Below are 25,273 nucleotides of genomic sequence, written 5' to 3' on the forward strand. Positions count from 1 at the left end.
ATCACAGAACTTGGAAATCACGATGTAGATTTGAAATTTTCATTGCGGAAGTTAAAAAATCTGGGAAACAAGTCTAGAATTTACAGTTTTGGGGATTATTTAACAGCATATTAAAGTTTGAGATAGTAAAATAAGAATGATACTTTAGATTGACTTGATTTGGAGTCATTTTTTGAATTTCTCAAACGCTGGAATCTAAAAAGCTTCGAATAAGTCCGTATAAAAAGCTTCGTCTCACCCGTGATTTTATGCGGAATTTTTAAGTGACATTCACATGAATAAATTTGACCTTGTAGGTTTGTATGAAGAAATAGAATATTATATTCTTGAAAAATCAATCTCATTTTTCGTTTCTTTTGTGGATCCAAGCTATTTAACTACTGATAACTTTTTTGTTCAATAAGATACGAAGTTACAGGTGGTTACAATCTTCCACAAAGCTGTTCAGCGGAAAATTACCTTGAAAGAATTTATAAATTGGCACAAAAATCGTGAGCACTTGAATTCACAGAAAAAAAAACAAAAATCAGATTGATTTTTGAGAATAAAATATTTAATTTTCCGATACAAACCTAGAAGTTTAAATTTACTCATGTAAATGTTACTTAAAAATTCTGCGAAAAATCATGAATGAGTTTTGAACCAAAACAAAACTTTATAGACCCCAGGGTTTGAGAAATTCAAAAATAACCTCAAATCGACTCAGCCTAATGATACATTTGTTTCAATTTAGATTCACCCACTCTATTATTTAGCCAAGGAATTTCAATTTTGAAATGAATGTATAAAAAATATGGAAAAGGTATGTAAAATAATGGTTTTTAAATGTATGATCATTGTTGTGAACATCGAGAATTGAGTCATTACACTTGAAGGTTGGCAATCTACATTAGCGATAATAAAATTTTCATAAATCAGTTGAAAAATATTACGGTAGTGGAAAATTACTTTAAGAAAATCCATCTATATTTGTATGAAACTCCGTGAAATCTTTCAAAATGTCGAGAATCAAGAATGTGCATTGTGGTTTTTTCTGCGATTTTGACTACCTTGCTCAACATCTTAATGCAATTGTCTGATACAGAACTTCTTATAAAAAAACAGATTTTTTACCGTTTGCAGAAAAAAAGTTTAGAATATAAGCATCTGTTAAAAATTTCCAAATTTTAAACGAAAATTAAACTTTGAATCGTTTGTTTTTACATGACTGATAAACTATGATTCTTTGTACGATACTTTTTTTAATTTCTCGTTCTTCGAGGCAGTTTTAAGCTCTGGGTTTCGGTAAAATTTGTGATTTATATTTCAATTTAGAGAGGTAATTGAAGAGAGATCAGAGTGTTTATAAACTTGAAACTTATGATATTCCTCTTACAGATTTTTTTAACTGTTCAATTCTGTCTTGGAAATTTATATTATAGTTCTGAATTTTGAATTTTGGGTTGAATCCCTGATCTTGGAACCAAAACAGAATTTCGGTTTCCTTTTGTCGATTTTCCCGGTTTTGGGTCTGATTTCCCGGTTTTCCCGGTTCGATTTGCAATTCCCGGTTTTTTCCCGGTTTTCCCGGTTCTGTGGCCACCCTGAGTTGGGGTTTGTGGACTAATTTCAAATCTAAAAACCTCTCGTAAAAACTCCAAGAAAAAATGAATCAAAGTCAATAAATTTCAGTAACAATTCATTGTCTAAAGCTGAGAAGATAGTGATTTCCTAAACATAAATTATTTTAACTGTAATTTATCGCTGGGATTTAAACCTTTAAATAGAAGTGATGATAAATCGTATCATCGGTTTTAGCCTAAACAAATTTTCTCAGAAAACAGTTTAAAAAAAAATTATGAACCAGGAAGGTCTTCAAAAAATTTTCGTTTGCAATAACAAAGGGAAGCAAGTCATGACTCTATTTGGAAGAACGTTTGCGAAATATTTCAAATCAATTAAAAATTTTTGTTAATCAAGAAATAATATCGATGTACCGAGCGATACGTTGTTAAATTTCGGTGTCCTTTAAATACATCAATTAGATAGTTAGTTTTATCTTTCCTTTTCCAGATTTCAAAAGACTTTAGAAAAAAAAAAAGAATTTAGCTCTGCAAATTAATTAATAAATTTTATTTTGAATGCGACCGCCGACAAATATTCAAATTCAAATTGGCCCATTGGATGAAAAGGTTGCTCATCCCTGCAGTAAAGGGCTAGCTTTGTTATGCAAAAACATGTGAATTTGGTTTCAGTGAAAATAGTTGCAATAAATTATTCAACATATGATTCTATTTTGAGACAGTATCTTGGGGTGAAATTGGGGGTAAAATAATTGTTCCGGTAGATGATAAGGTTATGAAGTTTTGTGTAATGTTTTCTTGGAAAAAAAAACATATTTTATAAGTTTTCTGAAATATTCTGCTAAGCTCAGCTTGAGAAGCTAAAACAAAGTGTACCTACATATAAGGTATCAAAATCAAAGTGACCTAACAGTTAACATAAACTTTTCTGAAACTATGAAAGCTGAGTAAAAAAATGCAGAATACAATAAAAACATTTGTTTTCAAATCTGTAAAGCAACGGAACTATTAATTATTAGGGCATCAGCAAGGCCTCTGTTTCAAAATTGATCTTGAAAGATTTTGCCGATTTGAATTCGAATCATTTGTCAGATTCTATCTAAAACCTTTGAAGCTTAGTTATTTTAGAAATGGGACTCTTTCTTTTGCTAATAGCTCATTATCAAGTAATCGGACATTTAAAAAGCCCGTAAACTGTATAGCCGGTATCGAGGCAATGAGAAAGATGATTCTCAAGGACGACAAAACTTATGAAAAACCCTATTTTAAACAAATTCCAGCGGTTGAATCCTATACCATGTCTGCTCGTGGTATGGTCCATAGCATTATAAAGTAGGTATTTGCTAGTTGTTTTGTATAAAATATAATGATTTGTCAAGATTCTGCTCATGTGGAAAAAAACATCAATTTTCAAAACAAAAACTGTTTTTAAAAGTCCAGAAAGAGTAATTTTGTTTGTACCCTTCGCAACCTACGATCTATACTAACCGATTATTCTTTAAGTTCAATCTTATGATGGTTTTACTTAGTTATTACCAGATTCTTCCAGCGGAAATTCCATTAAAAAGGCTTTAAAGTGGCCCTCAAAAATAATCAAATTTTGTTAATTTCAAAACAGTTAAATCCGCTAAATTGCCCTCAGCTTCTTTTAAAAGAGAAGTGTTGAACCAAAAAGTAGCAGAAATTGATGAAGGAGGATGCAGCCACCTAAAAAACAGATTAGACGAAGTATAAAAACTGATCAATATCATGACTGAAAAAAGTGTGCGCCGGCCGCTGGGAGGTACCAAGAATAAAGTAGAATTTTTTCTAACAAAAAAACCGGTAAATATTTTTTTTTTCAAATTTTTTCTGGAATTTTTATAAGATTATCTTCATTTTCTTCATAGAAAGTATTAAGATCAAACGAAAGGTTTTTGAGATACACACGCATTCGTAACAGTCCCATTTCGAAAAGAACTAAGCTTTAGTTTCGACGCCATCTTTGATAAAACCGTCGAACCGAACGAAAAGAAACTATACAGCAAAAATTAGTTCCTGTAAAATTACGCAAATGTCCTGTAACAAAAAGGAGCATTTACCGTAATTTTACAGGTCGAAAACATGATTACGTGACATTTAATTTTTGGTGTACAACTTTTTTACAGGACATTTGCTGTAATAATAAAGGAATCTTCGTTAACTTTCAAGGAAAACAATTTAAAATTACAGGTTTTGTTTATTACAGGTGATTTATTTTAAAGGTTACAGTTTTCAGTGATTCGTAATAGCCAAAAAAATTTCTGTGTAGGAAGGCAAGAGGCAAGAGAGCAAATCTTACGATAATTTTTTTTTTCAATTAGATATAACGGGTGGCTACTAAAATTTTGATTTTTTTATCGAGGCCCAAACACTCAAACAAAAACGAGCTCAGAGAAAAATGAGAGTGTGTATGTGTTAAGCCTAGTCCACACTAGGCAACTTGGACTGCGATTTCGGTTGCTGAGTCTTGTTAATGTTTACATCTTGATTGCTGAAGGTCTCCCATACTTGTAGGGAGACTTGAGACGAGACGAGATGCAAATGTAAACAAAAACAAGTCTCAGCAACCGAAATCGCAGTCCAAGTTGCCTAGTGTGGACTAGGCTTTAGCTTTTCTTCTCCACTTTTCGCCAGGATTTCTTGTTTTGTTTATGTTTGCCCAGTGTTGCTCAAAATGCCGTCGAAACTAGAAGCATTTCGCGAGCGCGTTATACAGTTCTACGAACTGCACAAAAGTATACAGCACTACATTTTAAAAGTGAAAATATGGCGGCTTCCACTGTTTACCATATCCTAAAATCCCCAACAACTACTCGCAACCAAGGTAGTGGCAGACCAGCGCAAATTTTGGACGGAAAAGGACTTCGTTCTCTTTCTCGTGCCTTCAACAACAAGGATTCACTGATCCAACGGGATGCCGCCAAAAAGTTCAATTGTTCTCACCAGTACATTGGCAAGACATTGAAAAAAGTTGGAATTAAGTGCCGAAAGAAGACAAGAGCCTCAGAATACACTGAGGATCAGATTTCGATTTTTGAAACCCATGCCGCTGGATGATAAAAAAGCATTCCGGAAAATGTTTTGTTTTGGACGACGAAAGTTACTTCCCTCTTCTGAAGACGTACATCCCTGGTAACGATCGATACTATTCCAAGGATAGTTCTATTACATCTCCGAACATTAAATACAAGTTCAAACATAAGTTTGAGCAGAAAGTAATGCTGTTAATCGCCATTTCCTAGAGAGCCATGGTTTAAGCCCTCTGGTTTGGCTATCAATCGAGTTGTGTACCAGAATGAATGTTTCAAAGGAAATTTTGATGTCGTTTCTATACAAAAATCATGCAGATGGGCAATACGTGTTTTGGCCGGATAAAGCGTCATCGCATTATGCCAAAAACACAATCCTTCCTGAATACCCATTCTATCCCATTTGCACTCAAGAACCACAACCCGACATATCTGCCTCAGTGTCACCCAATCGAAGATTTTTTTCGGAACTTTGCGCTCATTGGTTTACAAAAATAATTGGAGAGCCAAGAACTGCAAACAGTTCAGCCAAGAACTGTCTTCATGTTCAACGCTCCTGTTCCGACATCAAACGGAAGCTTCGCCGAACAGCCGATTTTGGACAGTTTTCAACTGTTCACTAATTTTTTAACAACAATGGACAAAGTACCTTTAATTCCAATAAATCAAATCTTCTTCAAGTACACTTGACTTTTTTCATAACTTGAAAGAGAAATTCCAAAATTTTAGTTTTCATCCATTATTATATTACATAAAATGTAATGAAATCATTCTTATTTCGCTTTCACCCCCACAAAAAAACCCATATTTCGAAACTACTTTGTCTCAGTCCACTTGTGCGATCTAACATTGTGAAAAGTATCGTAGTAGGTTTGGATTGAAAATGTCAAAGAAAATATATTATACATTGTGCATCCAAAATGTAAGCTTGTATTTCTATCCGTCCGGAAACCATAAGATAGGTTACCACATCTGGCGACGAGGATAAACCGGAAAAAAACGGAACTGGTAAGAAAAATAAGTTTTCATAAAAAAAGTGTCTGCTTTCAGCAGAGTTTGGCGTAAGAGCCTGATTGGTGTAAGAACCTGATTGGCGTAAGAGCCTGATTGGTGAAAGAACCTGTTGGCGTAAGAGCCTGATTGGTGAAAGAACCTGTTGGCGTAAGAGCCTGATTGGTGAAAGAACCTGTTGGCGTAAGAGCCTGATACTAAAGATCCACTGCTTTTGGACACTCCACTGCTTTGCAGGGAATTGGCGTTATAGCCTGAGTATAAAGATCCGCTGCTATGCAGGGAATTGGCGTAATAGCCAGTTGGTAAAGATTCACTGCTCTAAGCAGGACACTCCGCTGCTATGCAGGGAATTGGCGTAATAGCCTGATTATTATGATCTGCTAGTTCAAAAAGAACATTCCACTGCTTAGCAGGGAATGGTGTAAAAGCCTGAGTTCCTTTAATTGTAACGAAAACTATCCATAAGAAATTGTTAAAGGAAAAAAAACATATGTGTTTGAATGACAGTATACATTTGATACAATTACATTATACATTTATTTTCAGCTAAAAAAAAATAGAAGGAATATGAAACTTGAATTGAGTCATTTTTCTGAGACATGTTCAAAATAATGTTTATAAGGAAAACAAAAGCTATTTCAGGAAACACTGCATTATCTCAGGTTCGAGATACGATACGAAGTTACGGACAAATGATGACCAAGATCAATACGACTGGAATTCGAGAAAGATGAAGTGGCTCAAGTTGTACTCGTATTAGGATCATCACTGAAACCGGCAATTGCGCAACAAATGCAACCAATGTAAGCCTGACATATCTGATAGGTGAATTCGGTGAAGCTCATACCAGCCTCGCTCTGTAGCCGGCTCTGAACGGATGCCATCGACAGCATCGAATCGCGCCTTACAGTTGACACAAGCTGAACAAAATTCAACTTCCGATATCAGTCGCCATTGTGAACCAGTTTAAGCGGAGAGCTCTGGCCTTCTCTCACAAAAACTGCCCATGGTTCTCGAAAATGCGGTTAATTTTCGCTTCGATACAGTTCAAACTGTGCCACATCCAATCCGGATGAACATTAAATAAAAAATTAAAATTGTGTCGCAGCCTCGAGCAGCATGGCTTGACGTTTAGTCTGACGCTCACTTGGGTCCCCAATTTGACCGGTGGCACTACATGTCCTGTCGCTGACTGTGAAGCAGCCCTATGATGACCAACAGATTGCTCACGTTTTGAGTATCTGCGATGGGATCAAATCCAGCATAAATCGTTTGCGGACAGCTGCCGAGAGTGCTGCGGGCTTTGTGACTATTTGTAGCGGGAGAGAGAACACTGTGAGTCTCAACAATATTAACAGTTTTAAAACAGAGAACTACATATTTCAGGTAATTGGATATTCAATATACTTTTTATCAAATTAACAAATTGCTAAAAAAATTCTCAACAGTTTCATGAGATATGACTTAAATGAGTTAGCCCAATTTCGTACTCCATACCATTTCAGGGGGTTTTCAACATTAATCATGGTCGACACAAATGGTCGATAAAGACTGAACAAAAATATGGTGACATTGAGAATAGTTTTCCAGGGGCTAAGAACCAGAAACATACATAGAATAAGGAAATGGTGTTTTCAAAGTAACTTGATATTTTGGTCTCGAATGACTGTGAATAGGGTAGAAAAAAATATTGACGAACCGAAATTGAGCAGAGTAAATTGATGTGCTTAAAAATAAATTGTTTCTGACGAAGGTACATTAAAGTCATTGTTAAAACTGCTAGTATGTAAATACTATACGTTCAACTTGGAAAGAAAGGCATCAGCATAGTTTAGATCTTCTATAGAATGATTTTCTAGTCGATGCGTTTTAGTTCTTCAATAAGCACAGAAATAGTGAGCAAGAGATTCATGAGGAGTAATAAGCCAAGTAACACAGCAACTAGGTATAATGTATTGTCTACAGGAAAGAGGTAATAAAAGTATAGAAATTCTAAATGTAAAGCTAACAAACCGTTGACTATAATATTTTTGACGACTCGTAGAAAAACAACTATGTATAGCAATGTTAATAATTATAGCATATTCAACCTTTAAGTTAATCGTGGAAAAGATTTGGAAAAGTGAATTCTTGGTTTGTATCACCTGTTAGATGCGAAACAACTAATCATTTATTAGTTCTTACAGGAAAGGAATCAGTCGCACTTGGTGTTGGGGAAACTGAAGCTACATCTAAACAGATGAATATTTTGTTGTTGAAATGAAATGAAATTTCTGGAATAAACTGGTTTTGTTGAAGAAACAACTTTAAGAAGGAAGAATGTCTGTGTATCGTAAAAGTCATCCAATCAAACGCAGTATTTGAGATAAGTCCTTGTTCTCGTTCGTGGACCGTGAAAAAAATTTTCATGTTGTGAAGGTTTCCAAATATTCGTTATCATGACAACGAACAAACGAAAGCTTCATACAAAACTTTGGGTTGATGCTACAATTCACCTTCGCTCCTCTATTTCCTTCATACCCTTCCCTGGATAGAAGGATCAAACGATTCATCCATTTTTTACTTGAATAAGAAGTTCATTTAATCAATCGAAGATAGCTTTCAAGTAACGACAAGATAGGATAGCTAGCACTTAAGGTGGTTTCGAGGCTCAAAGTTATAATAAAAATACCGAATCGTTTGACCAAGAAATTATTTTCCGCAAAATGATACTAGGATCTTAAGGCTTTGAGTAACCTAGCTTTCAACGGAAAAATGAAAGAATTTGCTGCAATCATTGAAAATAGCTATGCACAACGGTAGCTCAACTACACCGATGAATCATCAATTCTTTCAAGCAAAAACGTTGAAACAAGAGGAGGATTAAGTAATTAGAGGGTAAATGGAAAACTGTTACAAGTTTACAAGTTATCAACAACTTGAACAAAACTTATGATGGAATTGATGATGAAACATGAACAACATTGATTTATTGTAACGGAGTTTGCAGTTCTCATTTACCGATAGATCCAAATCCAACTGAACGAGCAACTCATCAAGTGAGCAAGATTTGAAGAATAATTCATGAACCTGGAGATTACTATGAAAGTTAAAAGCGTTTTGTTTTGGCAAATCAATTGTAATATCACATCTATTTTTTAATTAATTTTAAAATTATATGAAAAACGAGATGTGCGATCTAACATTGTGAAAAGTATCGTAGTAGGTTTGGATTGAAAATGTCAAAGAAAATATATTATACATTGTGCATCCAAAATGTAAGCTTGTATTTCTATCCGTCCGGAAACCATAAGATAGGTTACCACACCACTGATAAAACTCCAATTGCTCAATATTACGGATAATCGGATACGCTTCAGACCACAACAAAGGCCACCGGGAAGACTATTTGTTTTCAGCTTTATTTTATTTGATATATTTCTATGTTTGTTGTCTGGCTTTACTGTCAACAATTTTCGGCTAGATTCGGTTTTACACATCATTTTTTATGTCTGTTTCATTTGTTTGTTTGTTTGTTTTTTTCTTACTTTTACTTTTTGCATCACTCCACATAACACTCTCTAGCCCTCCTCTGCCTAAGTAAGTCTCACATTAAACCACAAGTTAGATTCAGATCTCGGCTTAACACCGTTGCCCTGTGACTGTACTCCGTGGGCAACCATAGAGCCACCTAAAAAAAAGTCGCCACTATTTTCCTACTCATTTTAGTCATTCAATTTTTTTTTATTTTCAAATATAACGTTATCTAGATCAGTGTGAATAATTTTCTGGTTTATATATCTTCTTAGTTTTGTTTTGTGTTTCCTTAGATTTGCTTGAAATCCTGAACGTGGAACGATTAATAGATAACAACTAGTCATTTCCATCGGGATCCAAATGTATAATTTTACTTTAGTTATTTTGTTTTTTCCTTGTATTTTATGAAAGGGAAGTATAAATTTTTAAATTGGGATAGAGGAAAGGGACAGGGTTACATGATTTACATTTTTGTATCAGTAAATTTTGTATGTTTATTGTTGATTTCTTCATTCCTATAGATACTACTCGCAGAAGAGTTGCATAAATTATATCACTACCACTAATGAACAACGGTTCTCTCATATGCCTGTCTGAGCTATTTTATCCCACAGCGAACTGGAACAAACACACTCCCATACCGCAACACACATAGAACACATTCAACTCCAATAGCTATTCCAAAAACAGTTGGGGGAGTTTAAAATTTTAGCTATCCAGTTACCTCGCTTCAGTAACTTTCTCGTTTAGGCAACACACGCGCAAACATGCACACATAAGCTAGTTCATATACGTACGTTTAAAGATTTAATAAAAGTCTACAAATGGGTGCAGAAAGCAGAAAAAGGGTTGGACGAAATTTGATTCCTAACAAAACAAGAACCTACCCAGCTAAACTAACTTCAAGAGAGAGAAAGAGGGGTATGGCGATTAACAACGTAATGAGCCAGCGATCAAAAATTTGAAAATCTATACAACTTAACCAACAGTGTATTAGTTTAGAAAACCCTAAACTTCTCTTCGATGGCGACCGTCAAAACTTGGTTCGTCAAGAATAGCCCAAATTGCAAACGTTTGCTCACTCCGAACGATAAGTTTAATAAGATAATATGGTCGATAGCTCATTATGTTGTTTTCACAGTTTCCTCAGTACGAACTTCAATAAACATAGTCAGACTATCGAAACCTACAAAAACATGTACAATGTGTGATCTTAAATGTCTGTACCGTTCAGAATCAATAAACAGCCGTAAAGATATAACTGAATATACACGAAACGGTACTCAAAAATTTTTATTCTGGGAACTCACATTAACTTTTTCTAGCGTTACATTTGTTTCATTTTGATTCATTTATCGCACCCGTTCACTGTCTACCACCTGTCGTATGTGATTCAATTTCATGCACGCTTATTTTTGTAGTAGATAGATGTACATATAGGCCGGGCTGCGCTCGGATTCGTATTTCGGAAGTATCCGCATCATGGCCTCTTTCTCACGTAACATTCAAATCGAATCAAATCACTTTCCCCAATCAGCTCGTCATTTTCTTTCCCTGGGAGTCTTACATGATGTCAGCTAACAAATATCGACAAACAGGTCCGTGTCAACGAGCGAAATGTGTCGGTAGTTCAGGAGAAAAAGGAAGAAATGATAGTAAGCAATGGGTGGTGGTGTTGGTTGTAGTAATATTATAATTTTTTTGTAGCTTCGAATGTCATAGTAATATTCTGCATCTCAACAGTCGGCCATTTCCGGTTTTCTAGCGTGTTGTTTCATTTTTTTTTCAAATTCCTCCGCGAGACCTCTTAGGTCCGGGAAGAAAACGGCTGCATTAGTTATCAGAAGATTTTTTTTTCATGTTTATGTTTACACATTTTTCTCCCATTTTATGTTCAATACGCATCATCATCGTCCGTTTCTAGCTGAGGCTGAGCTCGACCACCGGCGGCAGAAGAAGAGGAATACTCACGTGATGGACTGCGGCCCATCTGGACCAAGGCCTGCGGGTTAGTGTTTTCATCCTTTTGCGAGCAGTTCAGGAAGTCCCAGATGAGAATGGTGTCGTCGTGAGAACTGCTAACGATTTGGAACTCATCGAACTGGAGCCGGAAAACGCGGCCCGTGTGTTCCTGGAAAATGATAATGTTTAATTTCAGATTAGGTACTCCAAGAAAATTCCTGTGTTTTCTATAATTCTGTTTTCTATGATTCTATAAATAGGATAATTTGGTTCTTCAAGCCGGATAAACGGGGTGTTCGCCTCCTCGAGGCGCATTCTGAGTAAACGGAAAGAAATAAAAACCGAACTGGAACGAAACGACGTACCTAAAGGGTGATACGATCAAAATTTGGTCAATATCTACTTGACGTATTTCTTTCAATTTTGCATTTAAAAAACCTGAACACCCCTCATTTTGAAGGTGTGTGTGTGTAGAATGTTGCTCCTATTTTGATTTTGGAATTCACTCTTCAGTTGTCAAAATGCCGTACAAGGAAGAAGAGCAGTGTATCAAAATTTTGCTCGCGCATCGCGAAAATACGAGCTACTCGCACGCAAAGCTGGCAAAATCGCTAAAAGTTGCCAAATCAACCGTTACAAATGTAATTAAAGTGTTTGGGGAACGTTTGTCGACAGCCAGGAAGTCTGGATCGGGGGGAAATCGAAAACCGGAAGCCGCGGAGACGACAAAGAGAGTTGCCGGTAGTTTCAAGCGAAACACTAACCTCTCTCTCCGAGATGCCGCAAATAAGCTGGGTGTATCGTCTACAACCGTGCATCGAGCCAAAAAACGAGCCGGGCTATCGACTTACAAGAAGGTAGTGACTCCAAATCGCGATTATAAACAAAATACGACGGCCAAAGCGCGATCCCGGAGGCTGTACACGATTATGCTGACGAAGTTTGACTGCGTGGTAATGGACGACGAAACCTACGTCAAAGCCGACTACAAGCAGCTTCCGGGACAGGAGTTTTATATGGCAAAAGGAAGGGGAAAGGTAGCAGATATTTTCAAGCACATGAAACTGTCAAAGTTCGCGAAGAAATATCTGGTTTGGCAAGCCATCTGTACCTGTGGCTTGAAAAGCAGCATTTTCATAGCTTCCGGGACTGTCAACCAAGAAATTTACGTGAAAGAGTGTTTGAATAAACGTCTGCTGCCTTTCCTGAAGAAACACGGTTGCTCCGTACTGTTTCGGCCGGATGTGGCATCTTGCCATTACGGTAAAAAGGCCATGGAGTGGTACGCCGCCAACAACGTGCAGGTGGTTCCCAAGGACCAGAACCCTCCCAACATGCCAGAGCTCCGTCCAAATGAGAAATACTGGGCTATTGTCAAGAGGAACCTAAAGAAGACCAAAAAAACTGCTAAGCACGAGCAGCAGTTCAAGGCCAACTGGCTTTCTGAGGCTGTACAAAATCTGATGGCAGGGGTTAAGCGTAAGGCCCGGCAATTCGGATTTGGAAAAGCGGAAGCCTAACTGAATATTTTTCCTGAATTTTATAGGTACTAATTTAACTTGAAAAAGAAATTTAATTTGATTTTTTAAATAAACGATTTCACCGATTAACACGCGTTTTCCCTTGACCAAATTTTGACCGTATACCCTTTAGTGTGAGAACATGGAATAGAAATAGAACTTGAAACGCTTTGAACCTTGCATAGCAAATTAACTTAGACGACTTCAACGCTATTCTGACCATATCTATATCAGCGGAAAAGGAGGAAAGAGTCTTCTTGGTTTCCGCAAAAGCAACGCGTCGGCACGTAGGTTTACCATGAGTTATCCATGGCAGTGGCAAACTGAGTCGCTATCCATGCCTTGGAATAAAATTCGTAACCTGGCTGATCAACTAATAAACCAGCGACTCACGCTAGGATATCATACGAAACAGAACTACTCGATTACTTTCCCTGGATAGCTATAATACCGCGTACGCGATCTAACCCAAAGATCCACTAAGCAGAAGGTGGAATCTTTCTTCTTCGTTTCACGATGACCATGTTTAGGTACCTTTAGTTTTCAAACTTTAGGCGTTTATTGGCTGCGCTAGCTGACAGCTAGACTAGTTCCATTTCTGTTCCACGAACTCTAAGCCGAATGGGAGCTTCATTGAAGGACGCATTTGGAGACTAACGAATTGCGTAGTTACACATTTATCCAAATAAAAAAAATTAAAATTATAGACGAGCTACAGATTCAAAGACACTATACTTCAAACTCTAAGAATACACCCCTGGAAACCTCAAAGTCAAAATTTTCGGAGTAGCGGTATTGAATTTGATAACACTAATTAGTGCTGTGTGAGCCCCATAATGTTTCAACCGGAGAGGGACAGAGATCTTAAAAACAGAATTCCTCAAACCTCGTGGTCGTACTCTGAGTAACAGTGCAGGACAGTCAATTCTAGCTGAAAGTAAATCGGCAACGACAGAGGCTCGTGCGACCACATCCCTGCAATGTTATTCAAACCGTTTGCAGCACATCTCTCAGATGTTGGTCACACGATACATAGACAAATCGTGTAACGTTGCAGGGATCTGCGTGCGACATGACAACTAGCAGACATGCGTAAACTAGCTTCGGATAAAATCATTCTGCTGATCTGCAGATTGATTTTGTCTTCGTTCCAATCATTACGTCAATGCGCACAAAACGAAAAGAACAGCTCGCATTGATAATTTCAAAGCATCGCAGAAATAAAATCTCACAACTGTTGTTGAACGAAGCTTACCGAACACAAAATGCGCACGAACGTTCGTTGCACGACAACAGCGTTGCCAGATCTATGAATATCTTCGGATCTACGGATTTTGAGCACTTCTACGGGTCTACGGATCGATGTTCGAAATCTATGGATTTTCAGCATTTGCTACGGGTTTTCTACGGATTATCGAAAAAAATATAGGGATTCTGCGGATAAACGAAAATTCTACCTGACGACCAAAAAGGTTTTTTCAAAAAGTCTGAAAGATTTTGAAAAAAATGTCTGAAAGAGTCTGGATAGCGTTTTTTGTAGGTTGTTAACTTTTTTTAGTCACCACGTTGAAATAATGCACAATGATTGTATACTATTCATTGTCTGCATAATAATCACACATTGATGTGTTTGCTATCTATTAATGCCTAGAAGTTGTGTTAGAAAGAGTAGTTTCACATATGTGTTTGAATTTTTTCCGTTATAAATAATTCCCAAACACGATTACGAATTCTGCTCATTTTCGGCCATTCTTCCGCGAAATTCTTGTATTTCCATTATTGTGTAGAACAGTTCACGTACAAAGCCAATAGTCTGGAATTGACTTGAAGAAATGTCCGAAGTCTGGAGAACCTAAAAAAAATTGTCCGGCGGAAGTCCAAAAAGTCTGGAAGATTCAGACAAAATCTGGAAGGTTGATATCAAAGTGAATCACAGCCTTTGATTGCAGTGAACTCGACCGAGTTTGTCCGAAGCTCCCTTTCCGAGCTGAACCTATACTAAGCTTGCCAGATTGCCCGGTTTTATCCGGGTTTGCCCGGATATTTGATGCAAAATTTTGAGAAAGTCCGGTCCGGCCCGGTTGTCCGGATATCGTGAAAAAAGTCCGGATATTGCCCGGATTTTTTCACAATTTTCACAAAGAAACCAAAAAAATATCAAAGTTTTTGAGTAAGTTTCAGCAAAATCGATCAACAGTATGGAAATTTTCAACGGTTGTTTCAAATAATTTTACTGATTTACTTTTATAAACCTTTAAATATTTAAGTGTTCCAAAAATGTTTTTAGAAGTCTGCAATTACATTAATGAAATATTAATTTCATTTTTTTTTACATTTTATCTTTGTTTTTATATATAATAACACCTAAATTTTGCCCGGTTTTTGCCCGGTTTTTGGATTTGAAAAATTGTAATCGATGCCCGGATTTTGCCAGGTTTTTTTGAAAAAATGCCCGGAATTGCTAGGCCTGGATGGGAGTGGAAAACATTCTGGCAACCTTAACCTATATCGATAGCATCATTGCAGTTTGAGTTTAACGAAATAAAATAGATATACAAACATGGCAAAGTGCGAGTATGTAGACTAGCGATTTTAACATGTCTATTAACAACCCGGAGGCTTCCAACGTGTCGATGTCGATTAGCCGTTAGCCGTTATAAATAGCCGTCTCGTAACAGGGAAGTCAGAACGGGTTTTGCCAGTCTAGGTGTCCAAGAGTATATCGTTAAAAACTGCCTTTGGATAGCCTCGATACGTTCGGAGCCGTTTTTGTAATAAGGGCACCAGAAAGCAGAGACGTATTCGAGGGTCGAATGGTACCTTGTGAAATACTTCCGTGATTTGTGGCCTAATAACTGGATCTCAAATGAGAAGTTACATCAACGGTATTACCGAAAGGCAATAGAAATCGGAATTCAGGATCGTAAGTGGAGATGTGAACAAGATCGACTGGAAGAATATTGATTGGAATCCAGCTGGGTCTCGACGAAGAGGCAGGCGTGGCGGCGAAGCCTAACCTTATGAATTCGAACTGTTGACAAACATGTTGACTAGCATTAAGAGAATTCTGGTTTGGGAATGTTAACAGTGACTTTTTTTTTCTATTTTTTAAATGGAAATGTAATAAGCAACCCCATGTTCAACTTACCACCAGTGTCTTCAAGCACAGCGTGTTGGTCTGCGCCCGAATGTCTAAGGCAGCTTGGAGATCCCACACCTTAATCTTGCCATCGTAAGCGCCGCTCACTATACGCTTCGAATCGAACCGGATGCAGCGAACCAGCTCTTCATGGCCTTCGAGAATCCGCAAACAGGTACCGCATTCAATGTCCCAAAGTCTATAAAGAAAGTTATTGCGATTATAATAAGAGAATTTTTCAATAAGACTAGGGACAGCCCATACCTTATGGAATTATCTGAACTACCGCTAACAACCAGACGATCACGATACTGTAAACAGGCGATACCCCTCTTGTGACCGTTGAGGGTGCGCACAAACTCACAGGTGGAGGTGTTCCACACCTTGATGGTCCGATCGCCGGACGCCGAAACGATGTACTTCTCGTCGAAGTCCACCACGTTGACTGCTGCCCGATGCCCCACCAGCACTCGCCGCAACGCAATTTCCGTCGGTGACGTCATGTCCCACACGGCTATTGAGCGGTCCTTTAAGTGAAGAGAAATGTGTTAATGGACGAGAGTAGCCTATGCGGGGAACCCTAGCTATCTTACCTTGGAACAGGTCACCATCATGCCATTGTTGAATCGTAAATGCAGTACCGCTTCACAGTGATGTATTAGCGTGTTGACCATATCGCCGGTGTTGACATCCCAAACGCGAACGGTAGAATCGCTGGAGCCGCTGATGATCACTTTGTCGTCGTACTGTAAGCACAGCACGGACCCTGTATGACCGGTTAGAATCTGTAATAGACGGAATTAAAGGTAAACAATCCCAGCCTATCGATTTGTCAAGCAACTGGCAAACCTTGCAGCATTGGAGCGAGTTCCGGTCCCAGATTTTGATAGTGTTGTCCCGCAAACCGGACACGATCTTGTCGTCATCGTACTGCAAACAGTAAACGCCCTTGGAGTTCTCGGACCGACAGTTTATCCGCTGCAGGTTGTGATTGCCGGTGCGCCAGTTGTTCTCGATTGCCTCGATGTCCTTCATAATCTTGGGGAACAGTTCCCGATAGAATTTGTGCGGTCGATGCGTCACCCCCGGCCTTGGTATGAATAGATATTTTATCCTATTGAACAGGTGAAACTTATTACCCAAGTTCTCAAAACAAACGGACAAACTTGCTTACCATCCTTTCCGTTCGGCAAGACCTCGCCAGAGGGAATCCGTTCGGACATTTCGTTCTATTAGCTTCTTCCATAGCATACCCTCCGATATGACACGGGACCATTCTTTGCAAACGCGTTCTGCTCGGCACAGAGATTTTGCGTCCAAGTAGGAGAGAATGTTTTCCGCTGCGTGGTCTAATCCTTTGGCTATAATTTGAAAGAGTTTGTATTTAATATTCCGCCCATAACGTTAGAATATGTTGATGAAACGTACTAGGTAAAAGGGTGATGAAGTCTCGCTGCAGCATCGGTTTCAGGTAGGCGTTGATGTGTCCGTGCTGGTAATGGCACATGCGGGACAGCAGCTGCTCAACGAAATCGACCTGGTCTGCTTCGTTCCATTTGGCAAAACAGGAGAGACAGGCGTCGCGCTCATTCTGGAACGACTGCGAGGGTTCTTTCTTCCGCGCCGGATCGTACAGTATTGCGGTTGTAAACTGGAGATTATAAAAAGAAAAATATAAGATAAAATTGATTAGAAATCACTTCATTGATAGATATAAACAAATATGAACCATATAAAAAAAATTGCATCTTTGTATTGTGAAGTTGTTTTGTATAAGATGTAGAAAAACGCCCATTTCACTTCAAAAGTTATGAATGCAATGCCGTCAGAATTTAAATTTCGACCATTATATTTTGTATGATAATTTGAATCTAATCTGACGCGCTTATTCACCAAATTTCAGGAATACGTGCATTGTTCCGGGTTGTGCGAGGAGAGAAAAAAAGCCGCTTTGATACCAGTTGAATATCGGAATTAGTGTATTACACTCACAAATAAGTCTCTTGAATAAGAGTTCACGATGATAAACTAAGTGCAAATTTGAAGAGCTAGATTGGTTCATGATTTAGAGGCAGGCTGGGATCCCTGAACGAAAAAATTAATATAAAGTTCATGGTTCATTCGTTTTATACGCAGGAGTCTAAAATTGATAGACTTGGGCAGACTAGTTCATAAAATAAGGACTCGGGCAGGTGATGTAATCCATGAGCCAAGGAAAGGGTCATCGCTGAAGAGTTCAACAATTTGAATTATATTAATCGATTACAACAGAGTTTCAAGAGAAGTCCGAAATCTTTTTGGAAGGACGTGAAAAATCAGCGGACAGAATCAGGGCTTCCGTCTCACATGTTCCTGAACAGCGACACAGTGAACTCTGATCCCGAAATTTGTGATCTATTTGCCTAGAAGTTCTCTAGCATTTTTACAACTTGATCTATTTCTCCTGAGCAACTTTCTAGAGCTTTGAGAAATATCTTGCCTAAAGGTTCTTTGTTCATAACCGACGATGCATCCATATTGAAAGCGAGAGCTTAGCTGAAAAACTACAGCTACCTGCTACTTTTTTTTAAGCGTTTTATGCCACTTTTGCTGTTTCCCATTGGGCATTTCTTCCAATCATCGCTGGATGGTCGAATCTTTCTCTCACTGTGGAAGGTAGCCCACATGTTTCCTGTTCACAAGAAGGGTGACAAGAGATATGTTTACAACTACCGCGGAATTTCAGCTCTATGCCCGATAGCCAAATTGTTTCAATTGGTTATCTTGGATCCCATTAAATCGTTCTTCAAACACCAACTTTCCAACGATCAGCACGGGTTCACGCCTAAACGATCCACGACTACTAACTTACTCACCTTCACATCTTTTGTGCAAGACAGCTTTGCTATGAAAACTCAAACTGACGACAAAGATACTGATCATTCTGCTGCATTCAACAAGGTGAACCACGATATCGCTATCGCAAAGCTCGAAAGTTTGGGTTTCTGTGGATCCCTTCTGCACTGGTTCCGTAGTTACGGGCGAAAGTTATTCGTTCGTATTGGTGAAATGATTTGAAAATTTTCTTGCCTGCTTCGGTGTACCTCAAGGAAGTCATTTAGGACCGTTCATTTTCGTGATATATTTCAATGATGTACTCTCGCTCCTTGACTGCAAAAAAACTTGCATATGCCGACGACCTGAAACTCTTTCACACCATAGACGGCCAAGAGGACGTCGATTTCCTGTAACAGCAGTTCAATGTGTTTGCTCAATGGTGTGACTTCAATTGCCTGCCCCTGAATCGCAGTAAATGCTCGGTCGTATCGTTTTCTTGTAAGTGACACCTTCTTTATGCGGAGTACGCTCTTGGAGACGGAATCATTTCTCGGGTGGACCACATCAACGATCTGGGCGTTATTCTCGATCAACGGCTGGAGTTTAAGACTCACAAAAACTATATCATCGACAAAGCATCCAGAAGCCTTGGATTCTTTTTTTGCATGGCCAAAGACTTAAAAGACCTTGAACAGTACAAATACTAGTTTAAGACCAACGTTGATAGGAATTACCTGTTTTAAAAGTCTGACAATTTATTATCAAAATGTTCGAGGCCTGCGGACGAAGATCAACGATTTATATCTAGCCCTCTCTATCTGCGATTACGATGTTGTTATACTCACAGAAACATGGCTTAATGAAAAGATTTTGAATTCAGAATTATCACACGATTTCACGATATATCGATGCGACCGGAGTCCGCTGTCAAGCCGTTTTCAGCGTGGTGGAGGCGTATTAATTGGCGTGAGAAAACATTTGACAAGTACGTACGTTAAATCGATTAATGATGAATCTCTGGAATAAGTTTGGGTCTCCGTACAGCCAAAAGAATCCTCCGTTTTCCTTTGCGGATTGTATTTACCCCCAAGCACCGAGACATCTTTGTATGAAAGACACTGTTCATGCATCCACCAGATGTGCGATAGTATGAAAAGTACTGACAAATTGATCATTGCAGGAGATTACAATCTACCTTTTTTTGCGGTGGGAGATCGATGAAGATACGAATAGTTTTCTGCCTTCGAACGCATCATCCAAGCAGGAGCACGTTCTTATAGAAACGGTGTTATCTTTTGGTATGCGACAAATAAATCACTGACCATACTGACAGGACACTCGATTTCGCTTTTTGGATAATTTTTGCAACAGTACGCAATATCGATTCCAGAGTGCGTATCGATCGATTTGAAGAAATGCTATCCCAGTTAGAAAGTTTCACCCAACTTTCGAAAAAAATTGGCAATTCAGACGATAAAATCGGACTAAACAGGTACATTTTTCCTACAGGGCATTTGTATCGGAAAAATGGTAGGTTCGCCACCTGCGAACCTGCTAAATTTGACAAAAAAAATTAGCCAGAAAATGATCGAATTTTTGTTCTAAGTGTCCTGTCAGTATGATCAGTGAATAAATCATCTAGCAAATGAAAATTCTAGACTGCTCGATCTTGTTTTCATCTACAACGATGATTCGGCCGAGATTCTGGATCCACCGTTACCGCTCCTTCCAATCGATCAACACCACAGACCGCTCGTCGTTCAAATCGTCACGGAAATTGAGTTTCTCTCTGACGTCAATCATCGTGAATTCGACTATAATCGTTGCGACTTCGAAGCTATGAACACTGCCATCTCGAGCAGTTTCCTCATTTTATTCCGAACTTTTCAACCTTATTGAAACTCACGTCCCATTGAAGAGACATAACAGAACGAGCAACAATCGACAACCATGGTGGAATCCTGCGCTGCGTAATTTGAGGAATCGTGTTCGTAGAGCCCGGAAAGGTTTTCTGAAGCATAAAGATGACACCAGAAAAGAAATTCTTCGCGACTTAGAAGCTGAATACAACGCCATGAATAGCCAGTGCTTCAGGAGTTATATCAACAGAATTGAAGAACGGGCAAAAAGTGATCCGAAAAATTTCTGGAAATTTTTGAAAGATCGGAAGAAATCGAATAGGGTTCCCAAACAGGTTCAGTTGGATGGAAAATTTGCAAAGTCTCCCCGAGAATCTGCTTACTTGTTTGCTATTTTTTTCGAAAAAGCTATGGGAACTTGTTCACCTCCTATAGACCATGAATATTTGAATAGTTTGCCTGGTTATGAAATATTCATGCCAATGATGAATTTCTCAGAAAACGAGGTCTACATGAAATTACGTTCCATCGATGCATCCAAAAGAGCAGGTCCAGATGATATTCCGCCTTCGCTGTTGAAGAGCTACGCAATTTCACTTGCCTTGCCCATCAGCATGCTATTCACTCGCTCGTTGAATGAAAGTACGTTTACGTCTCTTTGTAAATCCGCTTGCGTCACACCGATACACAAATCAGGAAACCTTCAAAATGTCGAGAACTTTAGAGGTATATTTATACTGAGTTGTATTCCGAAATTAATGGAAAGTTTGATGCACGAGATAATCTATCAAAGTGTTTAACATGTTTTGTCACCTGATCAGCATGGTTTTGAAAAAAAAACGATCAACTTTGAGTAACCTGATGTGTTATTCTTCAACGTTGATAAATAAAATAGAGAAACGACAACAGGTTGATGCAGTCTATATCGATTTCACAAAAGCGTTCGATAGAGTACCACACGAACTGTTAGTAGAGAAACTGAAAAAGATGGGTCTTCCTAGTTGGCTCACAAAATGGATAAGTTCGTACTTAGTGAAAAGAACAGCTTACGTTAAAATAGGCACCGTTGTGTCCAAAACTTTTCCAATATCCTCAGGAGTGCCACAAGGAAGTCATCTCGGCCCCTTATTGTTTGTTCTCTTTATTAACGACTTATGCTCTTTAATACACTCATCGAAACTGCTATACGCTGACGACCTGAAAATTTTCAGAACGATAACTTGTCCGTTAGACTCGTACGTACTGCAAAATGTTATCGACACTTTGTTCATATGGTGCAACACAAACGGAATGCAAGCAAATGCAGGGAAATGCTATACTGTATCATTTACCAGGGCACGAAATCCAATCTCATTCGACTATAGGATGGGTCAAACTACGCTTCAACGGAAGAGCGAGATAAAGGATCTAGGAGTAGTTTTTGACGCTCAGCTGAAGTTCACAACGCACATTGGAGCAATCACAGCAAAGGCGTTTGCTACACTAGGATTGATACATCGTAATACGGAAGATTTTACGGATATCTATTGTTTGAAAACGCTGTTCAACTCTCTTGTCCTGACCTTGTTAGAATACTGTGTTCAAGTCTGGGCCCCTTACCATGACGTCCATGTTAACCGCATTGAGCGAGTCCAGAAATGCTTTTTACGTCACGTCACGATCCAGTCAACTTACCGCCATACGTGCAGCGGTGCAGGCTTATTGGACTGCCGACTCTCACTGAAAGAAGAATTCTTCTACAACGTTTGTTTATCTATGATCTTCTGATGAGCAACATAGATAACAAAGAGTTGGTCAAGAAATTGCAGATCAGTGTACCGTCTAGAACATTACGCAATTACTATTTCCTAAGGCTCCAAACTCATCGTACACAATATGGCTTTAATAACCCTCTGGAAAATTCTTGTCGGCATTTTAATAACGTTGACCACCTTTTCGACTTCAATTTAAGTAAGTGTTCTTTTAGATTAAGGATTAGTTAATAAGTACACATCTGTGCGTCATAGTCGAAGGTGATATAATAAATAAATAAATAAATAAGTTGTTGTTTTGATTGATTTTATCAGTAGAATTTTTAATTTTTTGAGTTTGTGTGAGAAAGAAAATGGTGATAACAATCAATTTCCTTCTTTCTTGTGTATTTTTGATAATGTCATTATATTAAGCTTAATTTGAATTTCGAAAAACTTCTATGGACGAGTCCTTTGCCCGGGCCTGTCTCTAATCATTAGGGTAAAATACCTAGATTTTAACAGTTTTTGCTTGTTTTGTCAGAAAAACCATTTCAATATATTAATTGACACAAGTTTTTCATCTCAAATATGATTGGTTCTTTGAATCAGACTTTTTTCTTCATTCTCTACCTTTTTTATTGATCGAAAGGTTAAAGAAAAAGTTTTTATTATCCTTTTACTAAAACCTTTCGATGGTCCAGTTTTCGACATTCAATTTTAGTTTTCGACACAAAAAGTTTTAGTTTTCGACAAGAACATTTTCACCTCCTTTGTTAGCACAGGAATATGAAATTTTGCTTATTGGAATTGCTTGTCTACTTCACGGCGTTTTTTACACCATGGAAACAGTATAAACATACCAAGGAAGATGGGTGTCGAAAAATAGATAATAAGGTGTATTTTCAGCGCTAGTTTTCGACAGCTCAAAAAAACAGTTGAAATTTCTTAAAATGTTAGCAAAGATATGAAATAAATAACCGAAAAGATTGATTTCAGAACCTTATCTACACTGTAAATTTTTGCCTCGATTTCCAGCAAAAAAAATTGCTGGAAACGTTCAGCAATCCAAATTTTTGCTGGAAACCAGCAATCGGTTTTCGATTTGCTGGATTTTTCAGCATTCAGTTGTGTTCTTGTCATTTTTGCTGAAAAATCAGCAATCGGTTTTCGAATTGCTGGACTTTCCAGCAATTGATCTAGTTTGCTGGAAAATCAGCAATCGAGTTGTCAATTTGGAGTTTGTTTTTCTTTCGTACGCTGAAGCAAGGTGAGATTCTATCTTACGAATTTTGGTTAAATTAATATAATTATTTTAATTTCCTCTATATTCTAGCAACCAGATAATAAGTTAAGGGTGAGTTTTTCTTGGACAGATAGATATTCTCTAAAATATTCTTATCAAAACTATTTTTACAGGTGGCGATCAACACTTTGGCACAAAGCTGCCAGCCCAGCCGGTGTTATAGAATATTTTTAAAAAATATCGTGTTTCTGGAAATAAATATATCCCTATTGAAAAACGGGAGGAAATAATTGTTTTTATTGCTTATTATATGCACAGCCAGTAATCAAAATTTAATTTTGAATTAAAATATAAATTTGATACTAAATACAGCCGGTTGTGTTGAAAGAAATAGCTGGTTTCCAGTAATCTGGATTGCTGATTTTTCAGCAATTTGAATTGCTGGAAACCAGCATTAACGTTTGCTGTTTTTTCCAGCAATTTAAATTGCTGGAAATTTTGCTGGAAAGTCAGCGGGACAAAAACCAGCAAAATTTTGCTGGTTTCCAGCAAAAAAAAATTTGCTGTGTATCCATTGATTCCTTTTAAGTTGCATTCAATCGAATAAAAGGGGAGTTTTTTCATGATTCAAAATCATTCTTATTTGGTCTATAGCATTGAATTTCACAGGCGATTTAGAATGTTACTTTTCAATTATTCATTAACTACTATTCAACAACTTATTTAAAAGAATTTTTATATTCAACGTAAACTAAACTGGGAGAACAAAAATAGAAAAATATGAACGTAGATAGCTTGCGCCACCAAACAGAAAAATAAGCCTTTCATTAAAAATTTGTCGAAAACTAGCTGCTGTCGAAATCTAGAGTATCTACCCTATATCTTTTAACAGGATTGACCATTAAAATGAGATTTAGGTTTGATCAGTGTTATAATCACAACTTCTAAAAGAACATGACAAACACATAATTCTTTGCACAGCTTGGAAAGATAGATAACGCTAGAAACAGATATCATTGTAAGTTTCTGTATGTCTTACTATCGTTTCTGTAAAATAAACACAGAAACTACAAATTAACTGTAATCAAATGAATCGCAAGTTCAAAATACGACTGTTTCACTTGATTCAGTAATCATTTGAAGAGGGGTGTGTTTCTCAAGTGTTTATGTTTTCCGAACCTAAACCCACACTTTACGTCTCACTCGGATGCCATTCTACTGCCATATCAAGCTGACTGTGGCAGAGGCACTCACGCGACCAGGTACGACAATTTAGTCAAGCAGTTAGCCAGTGTCACATCCAAATATACCTGGCAAATAAAACCATCTCCATCACAGCCATTTAAGATCCGTTGACCCACCAACTGCTGCCTAGCTGCCCCTCGCTGCTGCCTTTCACAGAACGTTCGTCGTTTCCACTGCATTCATCATCGTCGACGTCTATTCCAAAGTCAAGTTTTGTATCCACCTTATAGGTACGAGACATAACAACAACAAACTTCAACCGTCCGTCCAGCCCAACTGTGGGCAACGCTGATGGAAAGTAGGTTAACCGGATTGCTCGCTGCCGTCTCTAACATTGGCGTTGTTTGTTGTTTGCATGAGAAGGAAAGAGGAAGTTGGGCCTAACTATGAATGTACCTGTGGAGGTACTGTGTCAAATGTAAACAACGAATTCGATTGTGAAAAATTATTTGCTAGGAAAACGTGCCTTCGAAGGGTATCAGCCATTCATTAATTCACTCATTCATTCATCGGTAAAATTTAGCTAGCGCAAAATCAAAACACCTAGTCGAGGAACATGACACACTTATGGATTTTTATTTCTTATAGCCCCTCTTACGCGTTATGAATTACG

The 25,273-nt window shown here is 38.0% G+C and overlaps 2 protein-coding genes and 1 pseudogene across 2 annotated transcripts in view; 1 reads left to right on the top strand and 2 right to left on the bottom strand.

Annotated features, from left to right (window-relative positions):
• Positions 1-25,273, top strand: part of LOC129755886 (homeobox protein goosecoid-like) — a 370,053-nt gene that overhangs the window by 243,272 nt on the left and 101,508 nt on the right. The window lies entirely within an intron of this gene.
• Positions 6,392-7,152, bottom strand: LOC129753263 (tyrosine--tRNA ligase, mitochondrial-like; annotated as a pseudogene).
• On the bottom strand, positions 9,154-17,411 carry LOC129755892 (F-box/WD repeat-containing protein 1A-like). Its single transcript, XM_055752588.1, has 8 exons — positions 17,192-17,411; positions 16,938-17,124; positions 16,613-16,877; positions 16,357-16,548; positions 16,028-16,290; positions 15,773-15,962; positions 11,114-11,273; positions 9,154-10,719 (listed from the first exon to the last, which is right to left on the bottom strand). The coding sequence occupies exons 1-8, from the start codon at positions 17,268-17,270 to the stop codon at positions 10,706-10,708; spliced, it is 1,350 nt and encodes a 449-aa protein (XP_055608563.1). The 5' UTR covers positions 17,271-17,411; the 3' UTR covers positions 9,154-10,705.

The sequence above is a fragment of the Uranotaenia lowii genome, chromosome 3 (assembly GCF_029784155.1).
Source record: "Uranotaenia lowii strain MFRU-FL chromosome 3, ASM2978415v1, whole genome shotgun sequence".
NCBI lineage: Eukaryota > Metazoa > Arthropoda > Insecta > Diptera > Culicidae > Uranotaenia > Uranotaenia lowii.

What these genes read in the sequence shown, in the direction of transcription:
- LOC129755892 (XM_055752588.1), bottom strand. Translation starts at nt 17,270, where the DNA reads ATGTGCCATTACCAGCACGGACACATCAACGCCTACCTGAAACCGATG. An exon ending in CTTCATCACCCTTTTACCTA is followed by an intron (nt 17,125 to 17,191) that starts GTACGTTTCATC and finishes TTCAAATTATAG; the next exon opens with CCAAAGGATTAGACCACGCA. An exon ending in CTTGCCGAACGGAAAGGATG is followed by an intron (nt 16,878 to 16,937) that starts GTAAGCAAGTTT and finishes CCTGTTCAATAG; the next exon opens with GATAAAATATCTATTCATAC.